Consider the following 26,836-nt stretch of genomic DNA (forward strand, 5'->3'; position numbering starts at 1 on the left):
ACTGCTGCAGTGATGATAATTATAACGAGCAAAAGATTCTTAACTATGTCCCACATGTGGTCCCTCTGATCTCCTGGAGGGGTTTTCATTGTCCAAGGCATTCAGGTCACTGTATAAAACCTTTTAGCCACAGAACATTGAGGAGCTGGTGTTTGTTGTACCCCTAGTACTGTATGCCTGACATGGAATGTGGTCTGTAAATGCCAAGGGCATTGAAACGACATGGAGGCACCTGAGAGAAAAGCATGGGGCATGGAGAAAAGTGTATTTCTTCTGTATTTTAACATTTTCATTTGAAATGTTTTGCATGAGAACTGTATGCCTAACATAAAATTTACACCGTAAATACGAGGGGCATCATCACTGTATCGAGACCACAAAGAATGGAATATGCATAAGGAGAAAAGTTGAAATTTATTGTATCTTCTGTAACTTTTAGGTCAAAACGTTTTTGAAATATACTTTTACACATTTTATGAGTAAAGTATATTTTGATTTTAAAAAGTTCAGAGATGGATTGTCCAGGATTTTCTTTCTGATCATGGTTACTGCTTGTGGGTGAGAATTGTCCCTTGCCTTCATGATGTGTGACGTTTTTTGGTTTGTCAATTTCCTATAATCCTATGCACTGAGCTTGCTGCCACCCTTACCTACTCGTTGACAACATTACAGACTGATTCGTGATGTGCCAATCTTCGACCATCCTTTTGCTAACCCAGTTTTTTGGACTCTTGAGCTTTATCCCAAATTAAGGATGCTTACATAGTTACCAGCTGCATTAATAATCGTAAATCAGAAATAAATAGCTTTCTTTAAATACTCAGGGCAGTAAGGAATACGGAGCCAATGGGAGTTAGGATAGAGACCAGTAATGACTTTGTTGAATGGCACAGGCAATCTGATGAGTGAATGGCCTACTCTGTATAAATATCGCAATGGGTTCTCGGTGCTTTTAACAGATGAGGGTTGGAAACCAAACTAGGGCAAAGTAATGAACATATATTAATTATGTGCACCCCCTACAGAGACATAGTTAAGTACACCTCCCATCAAACCTTCTTCCCACAGGTCCCAGTTCCACCTGGTCTGACATAAATGATGATGGACTCGAGCTATTAGCATAACATTTACTAATGCTTCATGTTACAGTTCCTCTACTCATCACATCCAACCCCCCCCCCCCACTCACTCTCTCTCTCCTCCCTCCACCAGCCCCCAACCTACCCCGGCCATCTGTCCCAGCCTCCGTTCTGTTCAGAGGAGTCACAGAGCCCAATTTGGTAACTTTGACTTCTCTCCACAGATGCTGCCAGACCTGCTGAGCTTTTCCAGCAGCCTCTGTTTTTGTTTCCGATTTCCAGCATCCGCAGTTCTTTCGGTTTTTACTCTGTCCTTTCCAGTCTGGGCCATTGCTTTGTTTCCTGCTTCTCCATCCTCTGAGGCAGATGTATTGGCCTCTCCACTGGCTGGAATTCTCATCCCAGTTCAGACCATTTGCCTTCCTTGTTGCACTGGTCTCCTTTTTCTTTCTCTGGCTCAGAAACTGCTTCCCAACCCTTGAACCCCACCAATTATTTCTTCTCTCACTCCATCTTCATCTCTGTACTTTGCCAAGAGCTCGGATTGATTTTTTTCACAAGACAACGGCACCGATTTAAATTTGTTATATTGTTGAGCATTGAGTATGTGTCAGGATGTGTCTCAAAAACCAAAAGACTGCCTGCACTGGTAGATTGCTTTCCTGCCTTGAAGAAATTTTCCTCCTCTCTCTACAAGAATCTCAGGGAGTCCCTCTCTCACTGCAACTCTCAGGTCATTTCCTCTGCCCTGAAGCTCTTCAACCATGTCGTGAAACAAACTCGCTACCACAGCCACATTTGCTTCCTCAGTGCCTGCCTCCATAACCAACTCATCCCACACGGACTCCGGACCACCTTTAAACCAGCAGAGTTCGGACCCGAACAGGACAAACAGTACAGACTACAGATTCAAAAACACCAGCGACAGTTCTCCTTCAAGATCCTCCGCTCCACGCTCGCAGCAATGCGCCGGCACCTAACCTCCTTCACTGCCGCTCCCTCACCACCAGACGCCTGGAGGAAGAACGCCTCATCTTCCGCCTCGGAACACTTCAACCCCAGGACTTCAACAGTTTCCTCATTTCCCCTTCCCCCACCTCACCCTAGTTCCAAACTTCTAGCTCAGCACTGTCCCCATGACTTGTCCGGACTTGTCCTACCTGCCTAGCTTCTTTTCCACCTATCCACTCCACCCTCTCCTCCCTGACCTATCACCTTCATCCCCTCCCCCACTCACCTATTGTACTCTATGCTATTTTCTCCCTACCCCCACCCTCCTCTAGCTTATCTCTCCACGCTTCAGGCTCACTGCCTTTATTCCTGATGAAGGGCTATTGCCCGAAACGTCGATTTCGCTGCTCCTTGGATGCTGCCTGAACTGCTATGCTCTTCCAGCACCACTAATCCAGATCTGGTTTCCAGCATCTGCAGTCATTGTTTTTACCTGCTATTGTTCAGACAGGTGAAGCAACAGTCACCCTTTTGAATGACACACTCTAGTAATCGTGTGCATTCAGGGCCACCAAAGTTTCTTTTGAAGTTATCTTCCAAACCCATGACCTTGACCATCTTGAAGAGCGAGGGCAGCAGTTGGATGGAAGCCTCACTACCAGCAGGTTAACCCTCGAAGCCACACATCATCTGGACTTGAGTCTATATCACTGTTCCTTCAGTGTGACTGGGTCAAAATCCAGGAATTCTCTTCCAAACAGTTCTGTGGGTACATCTACACCTTAAGGACTGCAGCAATTCAGTAGATACCACCTTCCCATGGGCAGTTAAGGACTAGCAATAATTGCTCACCTATCCAGCAAAGCCCACATCTCATCAATGAATTTTTAAAAACTGAGAGATGCAGCTTCTAGCAGCAACACTGCTCCAAACTGAAAAATTATTGAAATACTTTTACATTTTGATTATTTCAAAACAATTAGTCACATCCAAAAGATTGCCAGAGTTTAATAAACAGACTCTCGATGCAGTTCACAAACAGTGCCAGCTGGTGTGTGCCAACTCTTCTTCCTTGCTACCATAACACATAACACGGTGAGAATTGCATCAGTGTGAAACTTGACACAACTAACAGACATCGGACAAATTGCTGTGGGAGCTACAGAGCAGAGATTGTAAATGGAGCATAAACCAATTGTATTTAAATGCAAAGCAGTAAGTCATCCAAAAAGTCACTTCAAGTCGACAGGCCTCCTGAAGTTAAAAAGAGTCCCACTGGGCACCCCAAGTGAGCATAACATAGATTATCATTTATTTGCAATTCTGCAGGTTCGCCAACAAAGCTAAAACAGCAACGAGCAAATAAAAAAAAACTAACCTTTGAAAGGTCCTAAGCTTTTTCCGGAGCACGTTCTCCAGATTGAGCACCTTCTGCATGAGCAGGCACTTCACTGCAGTCTCCTCCCGACTGGCAGGGTTAATGCGCTGAGCTGTTAGTCTCCAAACGTGAATCTCATGCTTCAGCTCTGGGGAGGTGGAAAGAACAACAAAATGAGAAGGTTAAATAGACTGGCATGATCTTTTGTTACCAACATCTGTCTGTCTTTTCTCCCACCCTCTTTTCCAAGGGTTGGCATGGACCTCATTTGTTTGGCCCACACTTCCAAGGAAAGTCCTGCAGTGACTTGTCATGGCCTCTGCAGACATGGTGGAAGGATTTACAGGCTGACAGCCAATCACGTTGGCTACGTTATAAACACGGCTTCCACACACACATATCCTGGCCTAGGATTCATACCACTTCACCACAAGATCACCAATTGTAAAAATAAAGGTAAAGTCTCCATTGTTCTATCATTGGGTCTGATTTGAGGGATATGACTGGTGGTGGCTTAACCTGAGGGTGACCACGCCTCTGGCAAGGGGAGAGGTTGAGAAGGAGGACCTTCATAGTAACTTCAGCCAATGCAGGAATTGAACCCACACTGTTGACTTCCCTCTGCATTGCAAAACAGCCAACATCTGCCCCCATTCCCCAACTAATCTATCACCATTCATAGCAGTACAACACATCTCCCCCCGCCAAAAAAAATAGATCTAGAACTAAGGGTTTTTCCAGGACTTCAAACCTATTGAACTCTTCTTCTGAATTTGCACCAGAAAAGACAAGTTTGACATCAGAGAATAATTGCTGTTAGATTTGTCTAGTCTTTTCACCCAATCTTTACAAGCTTTGCTCTTCACCTGGTTTTTGAAATGGAGTGGTTTACAGTAAAACCCAGCAGCTAAAGTGACCAAATTCCCAGGTTAGATTAGATTCCCTACTGTGTGGAAACAGGTCCTTCGGCCAAACAAGTCCACACCGACCCTCCGAAGAGTAATCCATCCAAACCCATTCCCCTATCTTATATTTACCCCTGACTAATAAACCTAACACAATTGGCAATTTTAGCATGGCTAATTCACCTGACCTGCACATCTTTAGACTGTAGGAGGAAATCGGAGCTCCCAGAGGAAATCCATGCAGACACGGGGAGAATGTGCAAACTCCACACAGACAGTGGTCCAAGGCTGGAATCGAACCCGGGTCCCTGGCGCTGTGAGGCTGCATTGCTAACCACTGAGCCACCATGCTGCCCATTATTTTCTCATTTAGCAACACCTGAATGATCATCTGGTATGACTAATTTAAGATAATTTCATTTGTAAGGGGTCTTTTTGGGATAGAAAGGAAACAATACAACTCTTAGCAATTTTTATGGATGCACCACGGAAAGCATCCTATCCAGATGCCTCACAGCTTGGACTGGCAATTCCTCTGCCCAAGACTGCGATAAATTACAGAGAGCTGTGAGCACAGCCCAGTCCATCACGCAAACCAGCCTTCCATCCATTGACTCCGTCCATACTTCCCACTGCCTTGGGAAAGCTGCCAACATAATCAAAGACCCCTCCCACCTCAGTAATACTCTCTTCCTTTGGGCAGAAGATACCAAAGTTTGGAAACAGAGCCTGATAAGTGCACACAGGCTTAAGGTCTGTTTTCCTAGAAGTTCCTCTGACCAAATCCTCATGGTCCCATCATAGTGGGATGCACTTACTGCACTGAGTACAGTACTAACCCTGACAGAACCTTTCAGACCATTATACAACAGCATGAGATTACTGCCTTGTCCATTGTACTCAGGCCTGCACCAGTTCCTTGTAAAATAAAAATCCTCCCTGGTTGCTTTTGTACTACTTTAATCCTGTTTCTCTGGTTACCACCTTTTCCACCAATGAAAATACTGTCTTTTTTTTTCTATTCTTGTGTAATTTTAATTGCATTAATTCAATCACCTTCAATGATATCAGGAAAACAATCTCAGTTTCTCCACAGACCACAGAGCTGTTACAGTGCCAATTACAGGCCATTTGGCTCCTCTTTGAGCATATTGACTTTGCACCAATCTCCTGGCTTTTCACTTAAACCTTGCGCAATATTTCCGTGAAATAACCAGTGTCCTCTTAAATACCTCAGTTGAATCAGTCTCCACCACATTTCCTTACTACTTGTTGTAAGGAAAACATTTTTGAAACCTCACTTTTGCTTCTTTGGCAAAACACTTAAAGTCATAGAGATGTACAAAATGGAATCAGATCTTCTGGTCCAACTCGTCCATGTCAACCAATTATCCTAAATTAATCTACTCCCATTTGCCAGGATTTGGCCCATACGTTCTAAACCCTTCCTATTCATGTGTCTATCCGGATGCCTTTTAAATGTTATAATTCTACCAGCCTCCGCCACTTCCTTTGGCAGCTCATTCCATGCATGCACACCCTCTGTGTGAAAAAGTTGCCCCTCAGGTCCCTTTTAAATCTTTCCCCTCTCACCTTAAACCTATGCCCACTAGTTTGGATTCCCCTATCCTTGGGGGAAAGGCCTTGGCAATTCACCCTATCCATGCCCTTCTTAAGCTGTGAGAATGTGAGTACTACAGATGCTGGAGATCAGAGTCGAGAGTGTGGTGCTGGAAAAGCACAGCAGGTCAGGCAGCATCTGAGGAGCAGAAGAATCGACATTTCGGGTATACGCCCTTCATCAGGAATGAGGAAGGTCTTATGCCCGAAACGTCGATTCTCCTGCTCCTCGGATGCTGCCTGACCTGCTGCGCTTTTCCAGCACCACACTCTCGACCTTTCTTAAGCTGTGCCCTTTGGTCCTCAATCCTCTTCTGAACTGTTGCTCTGTCTAGATCCCTCATGTGTTGTTTCTCACTGGGGCAGTGCACTGGAAATTAAACCCTGCCATTCCAGAGTCATCAACACCTTTAAAACATTTTAACAGCAGGCGGAGTTCACTAATTATAGTTTTAGGCACATGTTGACAGAAAGCACAGACCAGATTTCCATACTTAACAATAATGATTATTTATTAGAAATACACAGAGTCGATAGAGTGTGGCGCAATCACAGCAGATCAGGCAACATCTGAGGAGCAGGAGACTCGACATTTTGAGAAGGACCCTTCATCCTGTGCTTTTTTTTAATTACCTCACTCTATCTACTCAAACTCTCCAGCAACTGCAGTCCTCACTACCTCCTAGAAATAAATAGGTTCTAGCTTCAGACAAACAATTAAACATCAATCAGCATTTAATTACTCTGTAAAACTCGAACCCTCTTATCGACACATATATACAGGTAGACAAACAGACGGAAAAATACGTAGGTGTTCAGAGTAGAAGAAAAGGCTGGGTAAGCAGTTCCATGGTCCTTGTCCATAGTGTTTGCTGAGATGATTCTTTTTGTCGACCAGGACACTGTTTCTTGATCTTCCTTCTCCAGATGCTTTCACTCGATTTGCAGGAGGCACGGGGTAACTAGTTCATGTTTGTAAAGGTCTTTGATATTATTTAAAAGTCACATAATAAAGCAACTGGTAAAGGGAAATAAACAGGCTACCTTCAGGCCTGACTTGGTGCAGGTCAAAAACAGTTCCTTCTCCTCCAGATATTGGATGGTTTTTGCCAAAATATTCCCCCCCCCCCCCCACCAAGCTATTCAGCTGTCTTGGAACCAAATACATAGTTACTGACAGGCAGAATGGCGTCATCATCAATAGTTGATCAATCATCCACAGACCAATCAGCTACTTGTTGCCAGCTAAAGAGTCATTCATACACACCCGGCAGTTCCAGTTCGTCTGCAAACCACTTCCACTCAACCATGCAGCTGTATAAACACTACTTACGAATCAGGTTACTTGCTTTCAAAGTGCAGCAATCCTTCATCAACTTATCATTTTTAAAACAGTTCTTTTCCCATTTCAATCCATAATCAAAAAATATAGAAAAATAAAAAGATATATTGTTAAATTTTGAAAACACTTCTTAAATCTCCACTCAGCCTTATAATCTCGAAGGGAAACAGCTGAACTTCTCTAACTAATCCTCCTAAGTGAAATGTCTCAGCCCATGCACCATTCTTGTAAATCTTTCCTGCACTCTCTCCAATGCATTAATCTCCTTCATAAAGCATGGTTCCTAGGTCTGTACACAGTACTCCAAAAGAGATCTAACCAGCAACAGCATACTAACCTCCCTCCTCTTGTACTGTCTGCACCTTTTAATGAAACATAAAATAATGTATTTTTAATTACCAAGTCTAGCCGCCTGCCCAGACTGAAATAAAGACATATTTCTCATTCCTAGTAGATGCTTGGATAAATCTCCACTGCAGCCATCCAAGACCTTGAAAACACTTCAAGTCGGATGGAGTTATATTATTGAATAGTTTTATTTTGTGATGTAAAATGTAGTTTGCAGGTTTTCCAATATTTGCAGTGTATATTTCAAAAACTTGTCACCATAGCAATGAAAGATTGAAAATTACTAATATGTACTGCTTTCAGAACCATCCAAGGGTACTGTGCGATATTCACACAATCAGATTAATTTGTTGCATGGTGATCAATGGATCCAAAGAATAGGATTACTCTGTTTTCAAAGATTAGACTTGATTATTCAAAAATAACTGTAGAACTAGATGCCCCTCTATCTCTAGTGCTGTGTTTCCTTTGGAATTGTTTACTAAGATAATTGTAGAATTGCAAATTGAAAATCACGGAGGCAAAGTCGATCATGATGACTTCTTAAATACCACTTCAAGGATTCGTGACATTTCACAAACAGCTCCAGTGCAGATAGGAAGATAACTTTGGATCAAATGAAGTGAAAATAAATTCATATTCTCACGGCAGACTTTTTGTTTGACCTTTATTGAAAAGTCAATTGAAAAGTAATCACATTGATGCAAATGTCCAGGACAGTCCAGGTGGAGGTGCATTTAAAATATGATTTATACCATCAGTTTTTAGAAGATCATTTTCAATCCTTCGGAGGTAGTTTGTAACAGCAGCTGTCACAATGCTACTGAAGGCAAGATTACCAAAACCAAAAAGATTCAAGCCTGAGAAATCATTTCTCTCAGCTTGAAGAGCAGTTAAAATGCCCTCCAATTCCATCTGACCCCTATTTGATTACAAAGTTTAAGAGGTTTAGCACAAATAGTAGCACTGCTCCCTCTGATTCAGAAGGTTATGGCTTTCAGTCCCCACCCAACACCAGCCAGAGGCTTCAGAAATATTCCAAGCTAATAGTCAAATGCAATTGTAGCTCAACGCACCACATGGAATCCCCACAGTGTGGAAGCAGGGTATTCAGCCCATCAATTCCTGATCAGGGGCTTTTGCCCGAAACATCGATTTTCCTGCTCGTCGGATGCTGCCTGACCTGCTGTGCTTTTCCAGCACCACTCTGATCTAAACCCTGTTCATCCCATCAAGTCCACACTAACCCTCTGAAGGCCATTCCACGCAGACCTACCCCCCGTGCCCTATCCCTGTAACCCTGCATTTCCTATGGCTAACCCACTAAACCTACACATCCCTGAATGCTAAGGGTAAGTTAGCATGATAAATCCACCTGACCTGCACATCTTTGCACTGTGGGATGAAACCGGAGCACCCGGTGGAAACCCATGCAGACAGGGAGTGAACGAGTACACTCCACACAGACAGTTATCTGATGCTGAAATCAAACCCAGGTGCCTGGTGCTGTGAGGCAGCAGTGCTAGCCACTATGCCACCCCACTTGATGAGAGGTGCTCTAACGTAAGATTATCCTTCCACCAATGTCTGCAAAAACAATTCACTGTTGATTCACCTCCATGTAAAATGGTTGCTCTGTTTTTTTTTTCAATATAACAGCAGTGGTCTCACAGAGATACAGGAATGTAGGAAGAGGCTATTCAGGCCATTAAGCCTGCTCTGCCATTTAATATGATCATGACTGATTGAAAACTTCAATGCCTTTTATCCACACTATCCCCTGAACAATTGAGGGCATTAATAATCAAAAATATATCAACCTCTACTTTAAATATGCTCAAAGCTGAGCTTCCATAGCCCTCCCAGGTACTGAATTCCAAAGATTTATCACCCCCTAAATAAAGAGACTTGTCCTTGTCTCGAGCCTTAGTGGTATCCCCGTTGTTTTTTAAGTGTGACCCCTGATTCTCAACTCTTCAACCAGCGGAAACAGCTTACCTGCATCTACCCATTCTATCCCTTTAAGCATTTTGAAGGATTCAACAAAACCACTTCTCGTGCTAGAGTAGTCTACAGAAGATACACATACCGTTGTCCAAATTCTTCATAGGACAGCCCCAGCATCCTGGGCACAAGGCCAGTGAAGCTTTGTTACTCTCCCTTCAGAGCAATACGGTCTACCTTTCCTGAGATAAGGAGACCAACACTTCTCAGGTGCAGTCTAACCAGGCTCCTACACAATTGTAGCAAGACTTCATTAATCCTGAACTCGATAATTCATGCAAATAACTGACTAAACACAAGAGTACATATTCTATCAATCCACACTCAAAGGGCAGAAATTCTAGCTTTGTACTTTAGATGATAGGTCTGTCGTATTCATTAGACTGTACACTCATCAAGGTATTTATAGATGCAGAGTGAAAGATCATTTTTCACCTTGGATGCAATTTAGCTTTTGTCTAGACAATTTGAGAAAACTCTCTCATTAATGTACTGATGCAGCATGCTACCGGTCACACAGACATAAAGGACAAAATTAAGTTCCAGAAAGTCCTAGACATGATGAAACTGATGTTTTTTTCATCGTGAGTTCAATCAGAGTAACAGGATTGTTGCTATAGCAACATAGATGTTTAAGAAGCCCATGAGTTACCATTAAGTTAATAACTAGGTCTTCTCTTGGAAACATACAACGCAGCACAGCAATCTATTTTTGAAGTATAACTACAGCCCTGAAAGCAACATTTAGCTTTTTAAATGATCTGAATGCATTAGCTGGCACTGGTACATTTTCTCATTTGTGCCTGTATTTAGAATGTGGCACTGTGTCCCCAATTAAATCACTTGACAGCTCAGATTTACGTTATTACAATCTGTGATAGATGGTAGAAGTGAGAACAGACTTTAGCTGGTCTCATTAGTCTGGAGTTCAGGAGTCCTCAATAGAACGAAATGCAATTTGCAGGAGTCGAAACCTGTTGCCCTGCATTTCAACATGCGGATATAAATAGGGTCCAGAACTATAATATAACTGCAGTTTTAGCTGCAATTTCAGCCCCACAGTGTGTGAGGATCTAAGTTTCTTTAATCTTTTTTTCTAACAATACTTTTGAATTACAAACGAAAATAGAAAATCTACCTACTTTAATGTCTACCATTTGTTGCAAAAGGAAGGAGATTAAGCTTCAGTTATACCCATTATATCAGCGAGACTACTTCTGAAGTACTAGGTATTGGTCTCCTTATTGAAGGACGCATGCAAATGGTTGGAAGCACTTCAGATAAGGTTCACTGGACTAACACCTGGAATGGGTAGATTGCCTTACGAGCAATGTTGCCGCTAAGCTGCACGGCTATGTAGCTGCTCCAAGGATCCATGGGCACCATTCAACTTCCAGACACAGATTCACTTCCTGTTTCTCAAGCCACTGTCACATGGAGACCTTGAAAGTCTGCACAGTCGTTAGAGAAATTAGAAGACAACCTAACTTATGAGGGAAGGATGGAGAGGCTGGGCTTGATCTCCCTAAAGTTCAGAGGAGTATGAAGCAGTATGACTGAAACATAAAAGGGGTTGTGACAAGCTGATTTGGAAAGGGTGCTTCTTCTTGGGAAAGAATTTTGAGCTTTAAAGATAAGGGGATGCCCACTTAAGATGAAGTTGAGAAGAGATTTTATCCCACTGACAGTTAGAACAAGAGATTTGAACATACACAAAGATCATGAAGTTAAAAATCATTCAACACCAGATTATAGTCCAACAGGTTTATTTGGAAGCACTAACCTTTGGAGCGCTCCGGAAGCTAGTGCTTTCAAATAAACCTGTTGGACTATAACCTGGTGTTGTGTGATTTTTAACTTTGCACACCCCAGTCCAACACCAGCGTCTTCAAATCATAAAGATCATGAAGCAGGTATTCTTGATTCCACAGGCATCGGGTCATTACAGACATGAAGGAAAATGAAGGTCAAACAAGAAACTATTTATAATATCCCCATAGAATAAAAGGGTCTTTTTTTTTTCCAGAGATGGTCAAATCGATGGCTCCAGGTGTCCTTCTTTGCTGTCACCACCTACTGATGATGCCAGCACAACTACTCGAGCTCCCTTGCTCGGCATCCTCTCTCACCATTACTACCTGTTCCTGGAGATTCTTTTACAGACTTCCCTGCTGGGGATTGGTCGTCCCGGTAATAACACACAGCAACTGCTTATTGATCACTTTTTGGTTTAATTGCTCCATGATGACTAGAATGTTCGAGCCTGTATTAGTTGGCAGCATTTGCACCACCAATCTGGGCAAATGTTCACAGTTAGAACAATGTCCAGTACTTGCTCAGGAAGACCTTCTTAGCCTCTTAACCTGGGCCAGGGGAAATGTGAAGAGTCTGGTCCAGTACACTGATCCTCGACAGCCCCATATTCCCCAGATTTACTTCAAAGCCCCCACACACTGTATCCAAAAGTTCCCTCCACCTTCAAACATCTGGGCCATTATCTCAAACCAATGCAGTCAATAACTTCTGGATTAACGACAGGCTGGAGGTGACACCAGGCAGGAAGAAAGTTTCAACTGAACTATATCAAACTCTTTAAATAAATGGTGCACTATACCCATTCTTTAGGCTAGCATGTGGCAAGCTGCTAGATGATGATTAGATTCTACAGTCTTGCACCCTAACTATACCTGGAGCCATCTTTCGCAGTTAGAAACTCGGAGCAAGCGAACATAAGAACTAGGAGCAGGAGTAGGCCGTCCAGCCCTCTGAGCCTGCTCCGCCATTCAGTAAGATCATGGCTGAGCTTTTCATGGACTCAGCTCCACTTACCCACCTTTTCACCATAACCCTTAATTTTTTTACTTTTCAAAAAAGAAACTTTTTTTGAAAAGAATGTTTAAAAGCAATTACTGAAGTAGCATCAACTACTTCCCCGGGCAAGGAATTCCATAGATTAACAACCCTCTGGGTGAAGAAGTCCCTTCTCAGTTCAGTTCTGAACCTGCTCCCTCTAAGCTTGAGGCCATGCCCTCTTGTCCTAGTCTCACCTGCCAGTGGAAACATCCTATCTATTTCTATTTCATTTTCATAATTTTATACATGTCTATAGAGAAAGGAAAAAAAGGAAGAGAAGGAAAAGAAATTGCACAGAAGATCTTAAAGTGACTCACCCACAATCTCGCTTGGTTCCTTGTTGTACAGCTTTTTGTTCCAGTAAAGCAGTCTCAGGAAGGGAAATGACACGAGGAGGACCAAGACAATTCCGACAAACATGTGACCAGTGAATGCAGCAAAATCCAGGCCCTGTGTGAGACAGAGGCACAAGAGGAATAAAACACAGCCAGTGGGGGGAGGGGGGTGGGAGGTGGTGGTCAAGACATGCCTGGAACCTTCATTGTAGCATCTCGCTCCAAACAAAACAACTTCTTGTATTCAGATCGCACCTTTAGTATGGAACAATGTGCTCTGTTTGCTGCAAAAATGAACAAAAGCGATGAAAAGAGGTGAAGTGAAGGTGTCTGCCCTTAACATCAAGGCATCATTTTACCAAGGGTGGCATCAAGGAGTCTGAGTATTCACTGGTGTCAGGGAGGGTCCCAGAGGACTGGAAACTCTCAAATGTAACTCCCCTGTTTGAGAAGGGAGGAAGACAAAACATGGGAAATGACAGACCGATTAGCCTGACCTCAATCGTTGGTAAGATTTTGGAGTCCATTGTGAAGGATGAGATTTCTGAATACTTGCAAGTGTATGGTAAAATAAGGCAAAGTCAGCATGGTTACATCAAGGGAAGATCATGTCTGAAAAATCAGTTAGAATTCTTTGAGGAGGTAATGAGCAGCTTAGACCTAGGAGAGCCAATGGATATTATCTACTCACTTCCAGAAGCCCTTTGACAAGGTTCTGCACAGGAGGCTACTGAGTATGATAAGGGCCCGTAGTGTCAGAGGCAAGGTGCTAGTATGGATAGAAGCCTGGCTGTCTGGCAGAAAGCAGAAAGTGGGGATAAAAGGGTCCTTCTGAGGATGGCAGCCAGTGACTAGTGGTGTTCCTCTCAAGGCTCAGTGTTGGGAACACACTTTTCATTTTATACATTAATGATCTAGATGAAGGAACTGAGGGAATTTTGGCTAAGTTTGTAGATGATACTAAGGTAGGTGGAGGGACAGGTAGCATTGAGGAGGCAGGGAGTCTGCAGAAGGATTTGGACAGGTTAGGAGAGTTGCCAAAGAAGTGGCAGATGGAATAGCACATGGGAAAATGTGAGGTCATGCACTTTGGTAGGAAAAATAGACATATAGACTATTTTCTAAATGGGAAGAACATTCAGAAATCTGAAGTCCAAAGAGACCCAGGGTCCTAGTCCAGGATTCTCTCAGAGTAAACTCATAGGTTGAGTCAGTAGTTAGGAAGAAAAATACAATGTTGACATTTATTTTGAAAGAACTAGAACATAAAAGCTGGAATGTACTGCTGAGACTTTATAAGGCTCTAGTCAGACCACATGTAGAGAATTGTGATCAATTTTGAATCCCATACCTCAGGAAGGATGTACTGGCCCTGGAGCAGGTCCAGAGGAGGTTCACGAGAATTATCCCAGGAATGAAAGGCTTAACAGTTGAAGAACATTTGAGAACTCTGGGTCTACTTGTGATGGAGGTTAGAAGGACGAGGGGGAATCTAACTGAAATTTACACAATACTGAACGGCCTGGACAGAGTGGATGTTGGGAAGATGTTTCCATTACCAGGAGAAACGAGGACCCGAGGGCACAGCTTTAAAGTAAAGGGAAGACCCTTTAGAATGGTGATGAGGTGAAATTTCTTCAGCCAGAGAATGGTTAATCTATGGAATTCATTGCCACAGAAGGCTGTGATGGCCAGGCCATTGGATATATTTATCATTGGTTCTTGATTGTCAAGAGGATCAACGGTTACAGAGAGAAAGCGGAAGAATGAGGTTGAGAAACCTCAGCCATGGTTGATGATGGAACAGACTCGCTGGGCTGAACGGCCATATTTCTGCTCCTGTGCCTTATGGTCTGAAACTGAAATCAATGAGAATTAGTGGAAAGTTCTCTGCTGGTTGGAGTCACACCTGTCACAAATGACGATGGTTGTGGTTACTGGGGGGTCAGCCATCCCAGCTCCAGGACCTCACTGCCAGGGTTCCCCAGGGTGGTCTCCTTGGTGCAATCATTTTCAGGTGTGTCATTAATGACTTTGCCTCTGTCATGGCGGTCAGACGTGGGAATAGTCGTTGATGATTTCACAATGTTTGCACCATTCACCACTCCTCAGATTCTGAAAAAGCCATGTCCAAATGAAGCAAGACTTGACTGTCTCCAGACTTGGCTGATAAGTGGCACGTAACTTGCCACACAGGTGCCAATAGAACGCTTGTGAAGTGTAGTCATGGCTATAAGGCAGGAAAAAAAAATCATTCAGTGGCCTCTTTGGTAGTTGTTTATCATAAATTGATATTTGTCATTCATATTTACAGTAACTCTCAAACTGTTCTCAATTTCCAATGACCATCTCCAACAAGAGAGAACTGAAGCATCAGACCCTGATGTTCAATGATATCATCATCACTGAATCCTCCACTATCAACATCCTGGGGGTTACCATTGACCAGAAACCAAACGACTAGTCATATAAATATTGCAGGCACAAAAGTGGTTTGGAGACTAGTAATTCTGTGCACCTCCAATCTCTCCAAAGCCAGTCCACTATATACTAGTCAGGAATGGGATGGAATAATCTCCAAATGCCTGGAAGGAGCAGCTCCATCAAAACTTAAAGCATGACACCTTTCAGCACAATTAGATTACTTTTTTATTAGATTACATTACAGTGTGGAAACAGGCCCTTTGGCCCAACAAGTCCACACCGACCCGCCGAAGCGCAACCCACCCATACCCCTACATTTACCCCTTACCTAACACTGCGTGCAATTTAGCATGGCCAATTCACCTAACCTGCACATCTTTGGACTGTGGGAGGAAACCGGAGCACCTGAAGGAAACCCATGCAGACACGGGGAGAACATGCAAACTCCACACAGTCAGTCGCCTGAGGCGGGAATTGAACCCGGGTCTCCGGCGCTGTGAGGCAGCAGTGCTAACCACTGTGCCTCCGTGCCGCCCACAACTTAGTCCACTTGATTGCCACTCCATCCACTACCTTCATCATACACTCCCTTCACCACTATTGCAGAGTAGCAGCAATGCGTACCACCTAACAAGATACACCACAGCAACTCACCAAGGCACCCTCGACAGCATCTCCCAAACCCGCAACCTCCACCACGTAGAAAGTCAAGGGCAGCAGATACATGGAAAACACTACTATTCATAAGTTCCCCTCCAAGCCACTCACCATCATGACTTGAAAATATATCAATTTCCTTTTCAAATCCTAGAAATCTATTCTGAACAGCACCATTTATCTGCTGCACTGTCAGTGCCCTTACACGACAAGGACTGGAGTGCTTTAAGAAGACAGCCATCAGCACTTTGACCAGGAATATTATGGAAAGCCATTAAATGCTGGTGTAGCCACATCCCATGAATGATTTTTGAAAAATTATCTGGAATATAATGATGCCAGAGTAAGGGAGGGGTTGCCAGTGAGGAAGGAACAGAGTAGTCTGAAGGAGCAGGGAGCAAGGAGTTTGAAGTCTAAAAGAATTATTGTAAATACGAATGACAAATACCAAAATATGAATGGCAGATGCAAAAGAGGTCATTGACTGAATTAGATTAGATTAGATTACTTACAGTGTGGAAACAGGCCCTTTGGCCCAACAAGTCCACACCGAACCTTCCGAAGAGCAACCTACCCAGACCCATACCCCTACACTTATCCCTTCACCTAACACTACGGGCAATTTAGCATGTACAATTCACCTAACCTGCGCATTTTTGGACTGTGGGAGGAAACCGGAGAACCCGGAGGAAACCCACGCAGACACGGGGAGAATGTGCAAACTTCACACAGACAGTTGCCTGAGGTGGGAATTGAACCCAGGTCTCTGGTGCCATGAGGCAGCAGTGCTAACCACTGTGCCACCGTGCCGCTCCAATTATTCAAATCTTTTGTACATTACAGCCTTGACTACACTTCAAAAGCATTCTATTGGCTATAAAGCACTTTGGGATGTCACAGCATCTTTAAAGGCATTATATACAGTATATACAAGTCTTTCCTTCTATCTTGTTTTAGAGCATTCTAGTAATTTTATCTTGTATGCAGTGGCCTGAGACACTGCTTCAAATTAAGAAAATGCTGCAGCTGCTTAGGTGCTATGTTTGTTTTTAGCTGTAACTTAGATTATGTCAGACTGTCATTTAGAACTTCAAAACCTCAAGCTAATTAAGAAGTTTGATGTTACATCTTTATTGCAAGTGGGACTAGATTAAATTAGGATATCTGGTCAGCATGGATGAGTTAGACCGAAGGCTCTGTTTCCATGCTGTACATCTCTATGACTCTAATTGTTTTTCTTGAGGTTAACAAATAATAAACTTGCTCTTTGTTTCAGGGCCAAAAACCTTGAAATTGGATCATCATCGTTTCCTTTGAATTAGTTAACTACATTTTAATTGAAGTGAGGTTCAGCTGCATGTTAAAAAAGCCCTTTGAGTGAGAAATGTGGGACAATGCAGTGAGAACGTAATGAGATTCTCAATGTCATGAAAGAAATCTTGTGGTTCCAATGGCTAGCTGACAATTTCAACTGTAAGTGGCGAGCACTTTGCATGCATTAACATTTTATTGGTAGCTAACCTTTAAGCACATTGTTGCTTTGTTTAGAAATTACAGGCTCACAGTATCTTTGTCTTTTCGGGCAGGCAGAGAGCCAGGAAGGATGTTATGGTTGTCAGTGCTGAACAATCAATAAGATAGACATGTTGCTGGACAGAACCCAACTATATCAATCTCAGACCCACAGAACCCAGCAGCAGCTGACGTGACCAACACTCTGCATCTTCTTCAACTGAATGGCCACCAAGAGGGACTACGCAGGTTGGAGAACCGTGAAGCCCCTCTCTGAGTCCCCAGCAGACTGGTGGGAAACAGTAAAAGGGAACATCAAGAGGTTCTTCATCCTCAAAGGTGTTCAGAAGGCGAGAGAGAGGCGGGGAAAACTGTCCCAGCTCCAGGAAAGTATGCAGAACCTGCTCCTGCTGCAGATGATGGAGGTCGATGTCACGGAGGACCTCCAGGAGGTGAAGGGCCAGCAAGCCTCGCTCTTTGCCTCGGAGGCCTCCAAGATAATCTTCCGGTCCAGAGTCCGCTCTGTGGAGCAGGACGAGACGTGCTCACTTTTCTTCTTCCAGAAGGTGCACAAAGAGAGCTCCGTGCTCAGCAGCCTGAAGGACGAAGATGGCTCGGTAACGTCATCTCAGGCTGACATCATGAGGATCAGTAAATCCTTCTATGCCAGTCTGTATGACGCGAAGCCGACCGACAGCGCGGCCTCCCAATCGTTCTTGTCCTCTATCACGGAGGTCTTAGACGACAGAACACGGGAGAGGCTGGACCAGCCGCTATCTCTGGATGAGCTGACAAAGGCCCTCAAGTCCTTTGGAAAGAATAAAACTCCCGGAAGCGACGGCTTACCAGTCAAGATCTATTCTGCTCTTTGGGACTTGATTGGCCAGGACCTGCTGGAGGTGTATGTCAGTATGCTTCGGGCAGGTACCATGAGTGAATCCATGAGGAAAGGCATCATCACCCTCATCTACAAGCAGAAGGGGGAGAGGGAGGAAATTAGAAATTGGAGACCAATCTCACTGTTAAATACAGACTACAAAATCTTGTCAAAGGCCATCGCCAACCGGGTCAGGTCTGCTCTGGGATCGGTGATTCACCCTGACCAAACCTGTGCTGTACCGGGCAGGAAGATCACTGAAAGTCTCGCACTCCTCAGAGATACGATTGCCTACGTGCAGGACAGGGGGGTGGACACCTGCCTCATCAGCCTGGACCAGAGAAAGCCTTTGACAGGATATCGCATACATATATGAGGGATGTCCTCTCCAAAATGGGCTTCGGGGAGGGAATCGGTAATTGGATCAGACTGCTCTACACCAACATTGTCAGTGCAGTCTCAATCAATGTGTGGGAATCAGATAGCTTCCCAGTCAGATCTGGAGTCAGGCAGGGCTGCCCTTTCTCTCCTGCTTTGTTTGTGTGCTGCATAGAGCCATTTGCCGAGTCCATCAGGAAGGATGCAAGCCCGAGAGGGATGACTATTCCTGGCAGCGGGGGCCTGCAGGTTAAGGCCTCCCTGTACATGGATGACGTTGCCGTTTTCTGTTGGGATCCGCTGTCCGTGCGCAGACTGATGTGCATCTGTGACCAGTTCAAACGGGCCTCGGGGGCCAAGGTAAACCGAGGCAAGAGCGAGGCCATGCTCTTCGGGAACTGGGCCGACCAATCCTCTATCCCCTTCACCGTCAGGACTGACCACCTGAAGGTGCCGGGTATTTGGTTCGGGGGGGCTGGGGCATGTGCCAAGACCTGGGAGGAGCGGATCAGGAAGGTGAGACAGAAACTGGGCAGATGGGAGCAACGGTCGCTCTCCATCGTGGGAAAAAACCTGGTCATCAGGTGTGAGGTATTCTCAGTATTGTTATACGTGGCACAGGTCTGGCCTATCCCCAGAACCTGTGCTGCCGCAGTCACCCGGGCCATCTTCCACTTCATGTGGAGATCAAAGATGGACTGGGTCCGAAGAGACATAATGTACAAAGACCGGTTCAATGGGGGATAAAACACGCCCTATGCCACCCTCATCCTGATGGCCACCTTTGTGTGTGGCTGCATCAAGTTGTGCGTGGATCCCCGGTACGCAAACACCAAATGTCACTATGTACTGAGGTTCTATCTGTCCCCGGTGTTGCGAAGGATAGGCCTGGCCTCGCTGCTGCGGAACGCTCCAAGTAGTTGGACCGTTCCATACCACCTGTCCTTCGTGGAGAAATTAATGAAGAGAAACACCTTTGACCACAAGTCCATCAGGAAATGGTCAGCACATAGTGTCCTTGAGACCCTTCGGGAAAAGGAGAGGGCGGATCCTGTCGAGCGGTTCCCTGAGCAGACTGTCAAAGCCATTTGGCAGAATGCCTCATCGCCAGAACTTTCCAACAAGCACCAAGACATGGCTTGGCTGGTGGTGAGAAGGGCTCTGCCTGTGAGATCCTTTATGCACGCCCGGACTCTCTGCCGTACCGCACGCTGCCCTTGAAGCGGCTGTGGGGGGGACGAGACTGTCACACACCTCCTTCGGGAATGTACCTATGCAGAGGAAGTCTGGAGAGGAATGCAGTGGTGTTTGTCAAGGTTCATCCCAAGCAGCGCTGTGACGCGGGACTCCGTGCTCTACGGCCTGTTCCCCGGGACGCACACCGAGACGAACATCAACTGTGCCTGGAGGATCATCAACTCAGTGAAGGACGCTCTCTGGGTGGTCCAAAACCTGCTTATCTTCCAGCTGAAGGAGTTGACCCCAACTGAGTGCCGCAGACTGGCACATTCCAGGTCCAGGACTACGTGTTGAGGGACGCGCTGAAGCTTGGGACAGCTGCCGCCAAGGCGCGGTGGGGAAAGACCACCGTGTAACATCTGCCTGCCTAAGAAGAACAGGGACCCATGCAGTCATTTGGGCTCTGCCGACGCCTCAGCTCAATGTAATCACACCAACCTGTAAATAGGAATGAATACTCTGTTTCGATACGCAAAGAAGTGGAATGTTACATACGTATGGCATGCCCAGTTGTATAGATCAAAGTATTTATGAATAAAGTATATTTTTGAAATAAAAAAAAATTGAATGGCCATCTCTGAAAGTCTTTAGTTGAGAGAAGCAGGGAGCTATGGTCAGTCAAGGGCGCCATCTGCACTCGGTCCAGGGGATTGGCCATTCTGCAATTCCTGGAGCAACTGACCATTCGACTCGACCTGATTTTCCATGGCAGCCACCTTCCAGGAGGCAGAGCCAACACTGCACCGATAACATTGGTGGCCTCCTCGAACCGTCACTCCAAGTAACCAAATCACTCCTGCTGCAGTTCCTCCTGTGACTGTCAGTGTATTTACACAAACCTATAAAATAGCCAGTACCACTGGTCTCCAACAGCCCCCTCAGTGCCAATGACCTGTGGCCTCTCTCCCTCATGCCGGTGATATGTTCCTGAGTCTAATCTAGATTAAACGCCCATCGAGATGAAAGTCTCTGAGCTGGGGGCATGTGCAGGGGTAAACCATGCCAATGCCTCCTCTGGGGAATCTGGTGCTTCTTCCTTAGAGGGAAGAGGGTCAGCTGACTTGAGGGACTGGCCTCTCTAGAGGATGTGCGGGTGCCACTGGTGTCTGCAAAAGGCAAGAAAGAGGAATTAGCTCCACAAAACGAGTAGGAGATTACACACGTTTCAAATACACAGTGGTGGTAATGGGAGAACTGCACACTGCGATGAATCTTATATCTATGGAGGTCTGGGCATCCCAAGCTGAACAGGCTCAAGCCTCTGCCGTGAGGTCTTCAAATGGAGCAGATGACTATCAGCCAAATCCACCGCCTGCTTTTTCCCTCTCTGACCATTTCACAGATATAGGGAGGGACTGAGTGAGATGAAATTAGCTGGAAGAGCTGAGGTAGTGGAAAAGAGGGGAAGTGTTCTGAATGATTGAGTGTGAGAGAGGGAGGGAGAGAGAGAGGAAAAGACGAGCGGAGGTGTGCACAGAGGAAGACAAAGAAGTGCAAAGGGGAATGCGGATTAGAAATCTGTGGGAGTGAGTAAGAGCCGTTATGTGCAGGTGCTGCACACAGTGGGGAGGATAGTATAACACGAGCCTTGCTGGGAGGTGTGTGCAGTGACAGAGTTAGGATGACTGAGGTAACAGAGAGAAGAATACAGCATTCACTCTAGTGGAATCCAGGAGGGCACTAATCTTCTTACAGCATGCGGTATGTGTTCCTCCAGAACATGGGCACCGTACTGACGTTTGTGATTCTCTCTCTCTCCAGGCTGGCAGCATCTAGCACAAGATCTCACCTGGCAATCCTGAGGGAAAAGGACAGTTCTCCTTTCCACCACCCTCTCCACTGGGATTTCCTGGTCCCTGTTGGTGAAGTGGGCTGACAACTTCCTTCCCTCACGTGATTCAGCAGCAGACTTGGATTGGTGGTTCCTGGCTTGCAGCATCTGAGGTGCTGAGCAGCTGAGGTATAAAATAAGGCACCCACTAAATCTGCACTTGCAGCTCCCATCAGCAGTGCTCAATTCCAATTCCGCAAACACTCTATTCAATAGGAAAGTCAATGTGGAGGCCAGTTGCACAATTAATGAGGAAAGCAGCATGAGAAAGGTCACTAGGGCTCACAGAATGAACCCCCTCCTCACCCCAGAGCTGATACTTAGCCAAAATATGAGGCAATTTAGCGATTCGTTGTGGATGTTGAAAAGAGGGGAGCTAATTCACCCCTCCTCATGTGGTCACAACAATAGACATTAATCAAGCTGACTTAGCAGTTACAATTTCAGTGTGAGTCACCAGCCATCTATAAAAGAGGGAAGACTGCCACCACAGAGAGAATGGAAGGCCTAAGAAAGCCAAGGATTTGGTGATTTGAGGAGTAAGTGTGAATTTCAGAATCTAGTGCACTGTAAGAAGGCTATTTATACCATTTTTACAATATTCTTGTTGGTGTTTAATGTTCAAATGCACTTATGAGAAGTGAGGAGGTTGGTATTGCTGAGGGAAAGTTTAAGATGGTACACCTCCAAATGGCAGCAGCAGTTTAACCAGTATAAGGGGGGGATATAAACATAGCCTTCAATTTATAACTGGCTTGATCCAAGGCCAAGTGCAGGACGGTGTGACAGTGAATGAGGCAGGTAAAGGGATTCAGGCAGAGCTCCTTGATCCTTCATCAATTGGTAAAAAAGTAAAGGGTAGATATTCTATTCCTCAATGAGAGAATATAAATAAGACAGAAGAGTATTGTTTAATGATCACCAGAAATCATCAAAAGCTTTATGACCATGAAGTATTTTTGAAGTTATCAAATATCTGCAGTCAATTTATATACAGTAAACTTCCATAAACAGCAATGTGATGTTGATTGGATAATTTGTTTTATAATAATGCATTGAGAAGTAAATATTGATAAGAATACAAGAGATAATTATCCTACTGTTCTTCAAATTATTGTCACTGGATCCTTTACATGCAACCAAACAGAATGGTGGAACCTCAGTTTGACATCTCACCTGGAAGAGAGCACCTCGAGATCTGTGTACTCACGCCCTGAGGCCTAACCTAGACTCTTATGACACTGAGGCAGAAGTGGGTACTGCAGTTGCTGGAGATTAGAATCAAGATTCCAGTGGTTCTGGAAAAGCACAGCAGGTCAGGCAGCAACCGAGGAGCAGGAAAATCGATGTTTCGGGCAAAAGCCTTTCCTAATGACACTGAGGTAACTGCTAGGTCACAACTCCCATACAAAGAAAAACAAAAAGATTTTGCAGTAAAGGACTTACGTTCTTGTGGAAATATTACACTTGCAGCCTCAATGAAATTAATAAGAAATGCTGGCATTAGCACTATTCAATGAAGTGGGAGGATCGGGGTGTGAGGGGCGTTTTTGATGGTGATTCTATCCTAAGTGGCATTCCAGACAGCTAGTTATTCATCTGACTCTGCAGCACTAAGCTATTTGGTACCCCTTATTATAACTCCTGTTTATTTATAAATGGAAAGCAAGTGGCCTTGTAGGACCTCTTACTAAAATCAGAAGGAGGTAACCACTGACAAAACCCTGATATTTTGGGATAAATTTTCAAAAGGAAACAGCAAATTTGTGGCATCACATTCCAGAGATAAAGGAAGGCTGTTTCAGTCGTGTCAGCCAACTGAAAAGGGGATGTAAGGTCTTGAGCCTTTTATACAGAAACATGCATATCTCAGGACATCTACAAGCACTTCACAGTCAATTAAGTAACTGTTGCATTATAGAAAACACAGCAGGGAGTTTGTACACAGCCAAATACCACATTCAGCAATGTAATTACATCTAGATAGTTTGAGGTGATATTGGCCAAGGAATAAATATTGGCCAGGACAATTTTAGGAAACTTTGAAGATGTTCTTGAAGACTGGGGAGTCCAGAATCAGGGGTCACCAAAGGATATGGGATTGGCCATTTAGGACTGAGATAAGGAAAAATTTATTCTCCTAGACAGGGGGGAGCCTGTGGAATTCTCTGCCACAGAAAGTGGTTGAGTTCAAAATGTTGAAGGTTTCCAAGAAGGAGCTGGACATAGTTTTCAGGACTAAAGGGATCAAAAGGCATGAGGCGAAAGCCGGAACAGGGGACTAAGTTGGATGATCAGCCACGATCATACTGAATGGTGGAACAGGCTCGAAGGACGAATGGCCTACTCTACTTCCAAATGTCTTTGTTTCTGTGATTTGGAGTAACCAAAGTGCAGGGAGGTCAAAACTTTAGGCCAGAATTTTCTCATCACAGCCGAGACCCCAATACAGGCATTGAAAGCCTGAGAGGTTCCAGCCTTGGCCAACTGCACGCCACCCAACTGCATTGAATGCAGGCCAGACAAGCAGCCATGAAGACCAGCAGTTCATATATCTCAGCAACACCATCATGGTGGAAGCTCCTTCAGGGAAGTTGGGGGGGGGGGTAACAGAATATAACAGAGGGCTCACCATACATCACTGGAAAGAGGCACTGGCTGCTTGAAGAGGTCCTTGATCTGCTGGTTAAGTGGTGCAATCGGCCTTGAGTTAGGAAGATCATCCTCCAACCTCTGTTCTTTCGTAAAATGTCATAGAGTCACGGAGATGTACAGCATGGAAATAGACCCTTCAGTCCAACCCATCCATGCCGACCAGATATCCCAACCCAATCGAGCCCCACCTGCCAGCACCCGGCCCATATCCCTCCAAACCCTTCCTATTCATATACCCATCCAGATGCCTCTTAAATGTTGCAATTGTACCAGCCTCCACCACTTCCTCTGGCAGCTTATGCCATTCACGTACCATCCTCTGTATGAAATAGTTGCCCCTTAGGTCTCTTTTATATCTTTCCCCTCTCACCCTAAACCTATGCCCTCTAGTACTGGACTCCCTGACCCCAGGGAAAAGACTGTGTCTATTTATCCTATCCATGCCCCTCATTATTTTGTAAACCTCTATAAGGTCACCCCTCAGCTTCCGATGCTCCAAGGAAAACAGCCCCAGCCTGTTCAGCCTCTCCCTATACCTCAAATCCTCCAACCCTGGCAACATCCTTGGAAATCTTTCTGAATCCTTTCAAGTTTCACAACATCTTTCTGATAGGAAGGAGACCAGACTTGCACGCAATATTCCAACAGTGGCCTAACCAATGTCCTGTACAGCCGCAACATGACTTCCCAACTCCTGTACTCAATACTCTGACCAATAAAGGAAAGCATACCAAATGCCTTTTTCACTATCCTATCTACCTGTGACTCCACTTTCAAGGAGCTATGAACCTGCACTCCAAGGTCTCTTTGTTCAGCAACACTCCCTAGGACCTTACCATTACGTGTATAAGTCCTGCTAAGATTCGCTTTCCCAAAATGCAGCACCTTGCATTTATCTGAGTTAAACTCCATCTGCCACTTCTTAGCCCAATGGCCCATCTGATAAAGAACCTGTTGTAATATGGGGTAACATTCTTCGCTTTCTACCACACCTCCAATTTTGGTGTCATCTGCAAACTTACTAACTGTACCTCTTATGTTCGCATCCAAATTATTTATGTAAATGACAAAAAGTAGAGGACCCAGCACTGATCCTTGTGGCACTCGACTGCTCACAGGCATCCAGTCTGAAAAACAACCCTCCACCACCACCCTCTGTCTTCTACCTTTGAGACAGTTCTGTATCCAAATGGCTAGTTCTCCCTGTATTCCCTGAGATCTAACCTTGCTAACCAATCTCCCATGGGGAACCTTGTGGAACGCCCTACTGAAGTCCATATAGATCACATCTACTGCTCTGCCCTCATCAATCTTCTTTGTTACTTCTTCAAATAACTCATTCAAGGTTGTGAGACATGATTTCTCATGCACAAAGCCATGCTGACTATCCCTAATCGATCCTTGCCTTTCCAAATACATGTACATCCTGTCCCTCAGAATTCCCTTCAACAACTTGCCCACTTTCTTCAATTCTCCCCTATTTTAGTGGGCTCTGTACCATTGCCTCCCAAAGCATTTCCAGAGGGTTGGAAAATCCAGCCCATCAAGCTGCCCTTGTGAAAGAAAAGCCTTTCCAATGAAGATTTAAATGAAACTAACACTGTCCAGTTCGGAGTAACTACTCAGAGATTTATCTCTTTACAATGTGTTCGCATCACAAACAAGGTTTATTTGAAGTTCAAAGATATTAGCATCTTAAACGTCTACTCATGAAATGAAATGATCAGCAAGCACTGCAATCTTTTAGCATAAGCTTATCATCTCAACAAAATCTTTCATTAATGAATATTTAATTCTGTCATATATTTTTCAATGGATAACCTGTTTCCGTGCTGGACATCTCTATGACTCTACGATGTCTCACTATACAAGATGAGAGACGCCTTTTAAACAAAAAAACCACTAAGATAGAACAGTAGGTAAAATATTAATCTGAATGCTTTTGCTTTCTACAGAAGGCTGTGTCAGAGAGATGCCTCTGGAGTACAATCCTGAATTCATGTAGCAGTGAAACCCTTTAATATGTTGCTCATACATCACTACTCATTGTGGATACACAAAGTGTAACTGTTTTTCTATTCTGACATCAGAATATGGGCAACACTGGCTGAGCCAGCACTTAGCATCCATCTCTAATTGTCCATAAACTGAGTAACTTGCCAGACCATAACAGAGGGCAGTTAAAATTCAGCCACATTGCTGTGAGTCTGGAGTCACATGTAGGCCAGACCAGGTAAGGATGGCAGATTTCCTTCGCTGAAGGACATTAGTGAACCAGATAGTTTTTTTTTCAACAATTGCTGCTGATTGTAACAATGTTCACTGTCCTGAAGAAGGGTTACACCTGAAACGTTGACTTCTCCACCTGCTGATGCTGCCGGGTTTGCTGTATTCTTCCAGCCTCCTGCCCGTCTACAATGGATTCCAGCATCTGCAGTTTTTTTTTGT

General features: G+C 44.6%; 1 protein-coding gene across 4 annotated transcripts in view; it reads right to left on the reverse strand.

Moving 5' to 3' along the window:
- The window catches only part of oca2 (oculocutaneous albinism II), a 546,847-nt gene that overhangs the window by 181,037 nt on the left and 338,974 nt on the right, over nt 1-26,836 (reverse strand). For all 4 annotated transcript variants that reach the window (XM_043692289.2, XM_087987811.1, XM_043692287.2 and 1 more), the window contains 2 exons: nt 12,798-12,930; nt 3,409-3,556 (listed from right to left, as the gene is read on the reverse strand). In XM_043692289.2, coding sequence (XP_043548224.1) covers nt 3,409-3,556; nt 12,798-12,930 — 281 coding nt within the window. The remainder of the gene's footprint in view (nt 1-3,408; nt 3,557-12,797; nt 12,931-26,836) is intronic.

Source organism: Chiloscyllium plagiosum, unplaced genomic scaffold, assembly GCF_037043375.1.
Source record: "Chiloscyllium plagiosum isolate Xiang-an unplaced genomic scaffold, Cpla_swu_hap1 HiC_scaffold_6, whole genome shotgun sequence".
Taxonomy (NCBI): Eukaryota; Metazoa; Chordata; class Chondrichthyes; order Orectolobiformes; family Hemiscylliidae; genus Chiloscyllium; species Chiloscyllium plagiosum.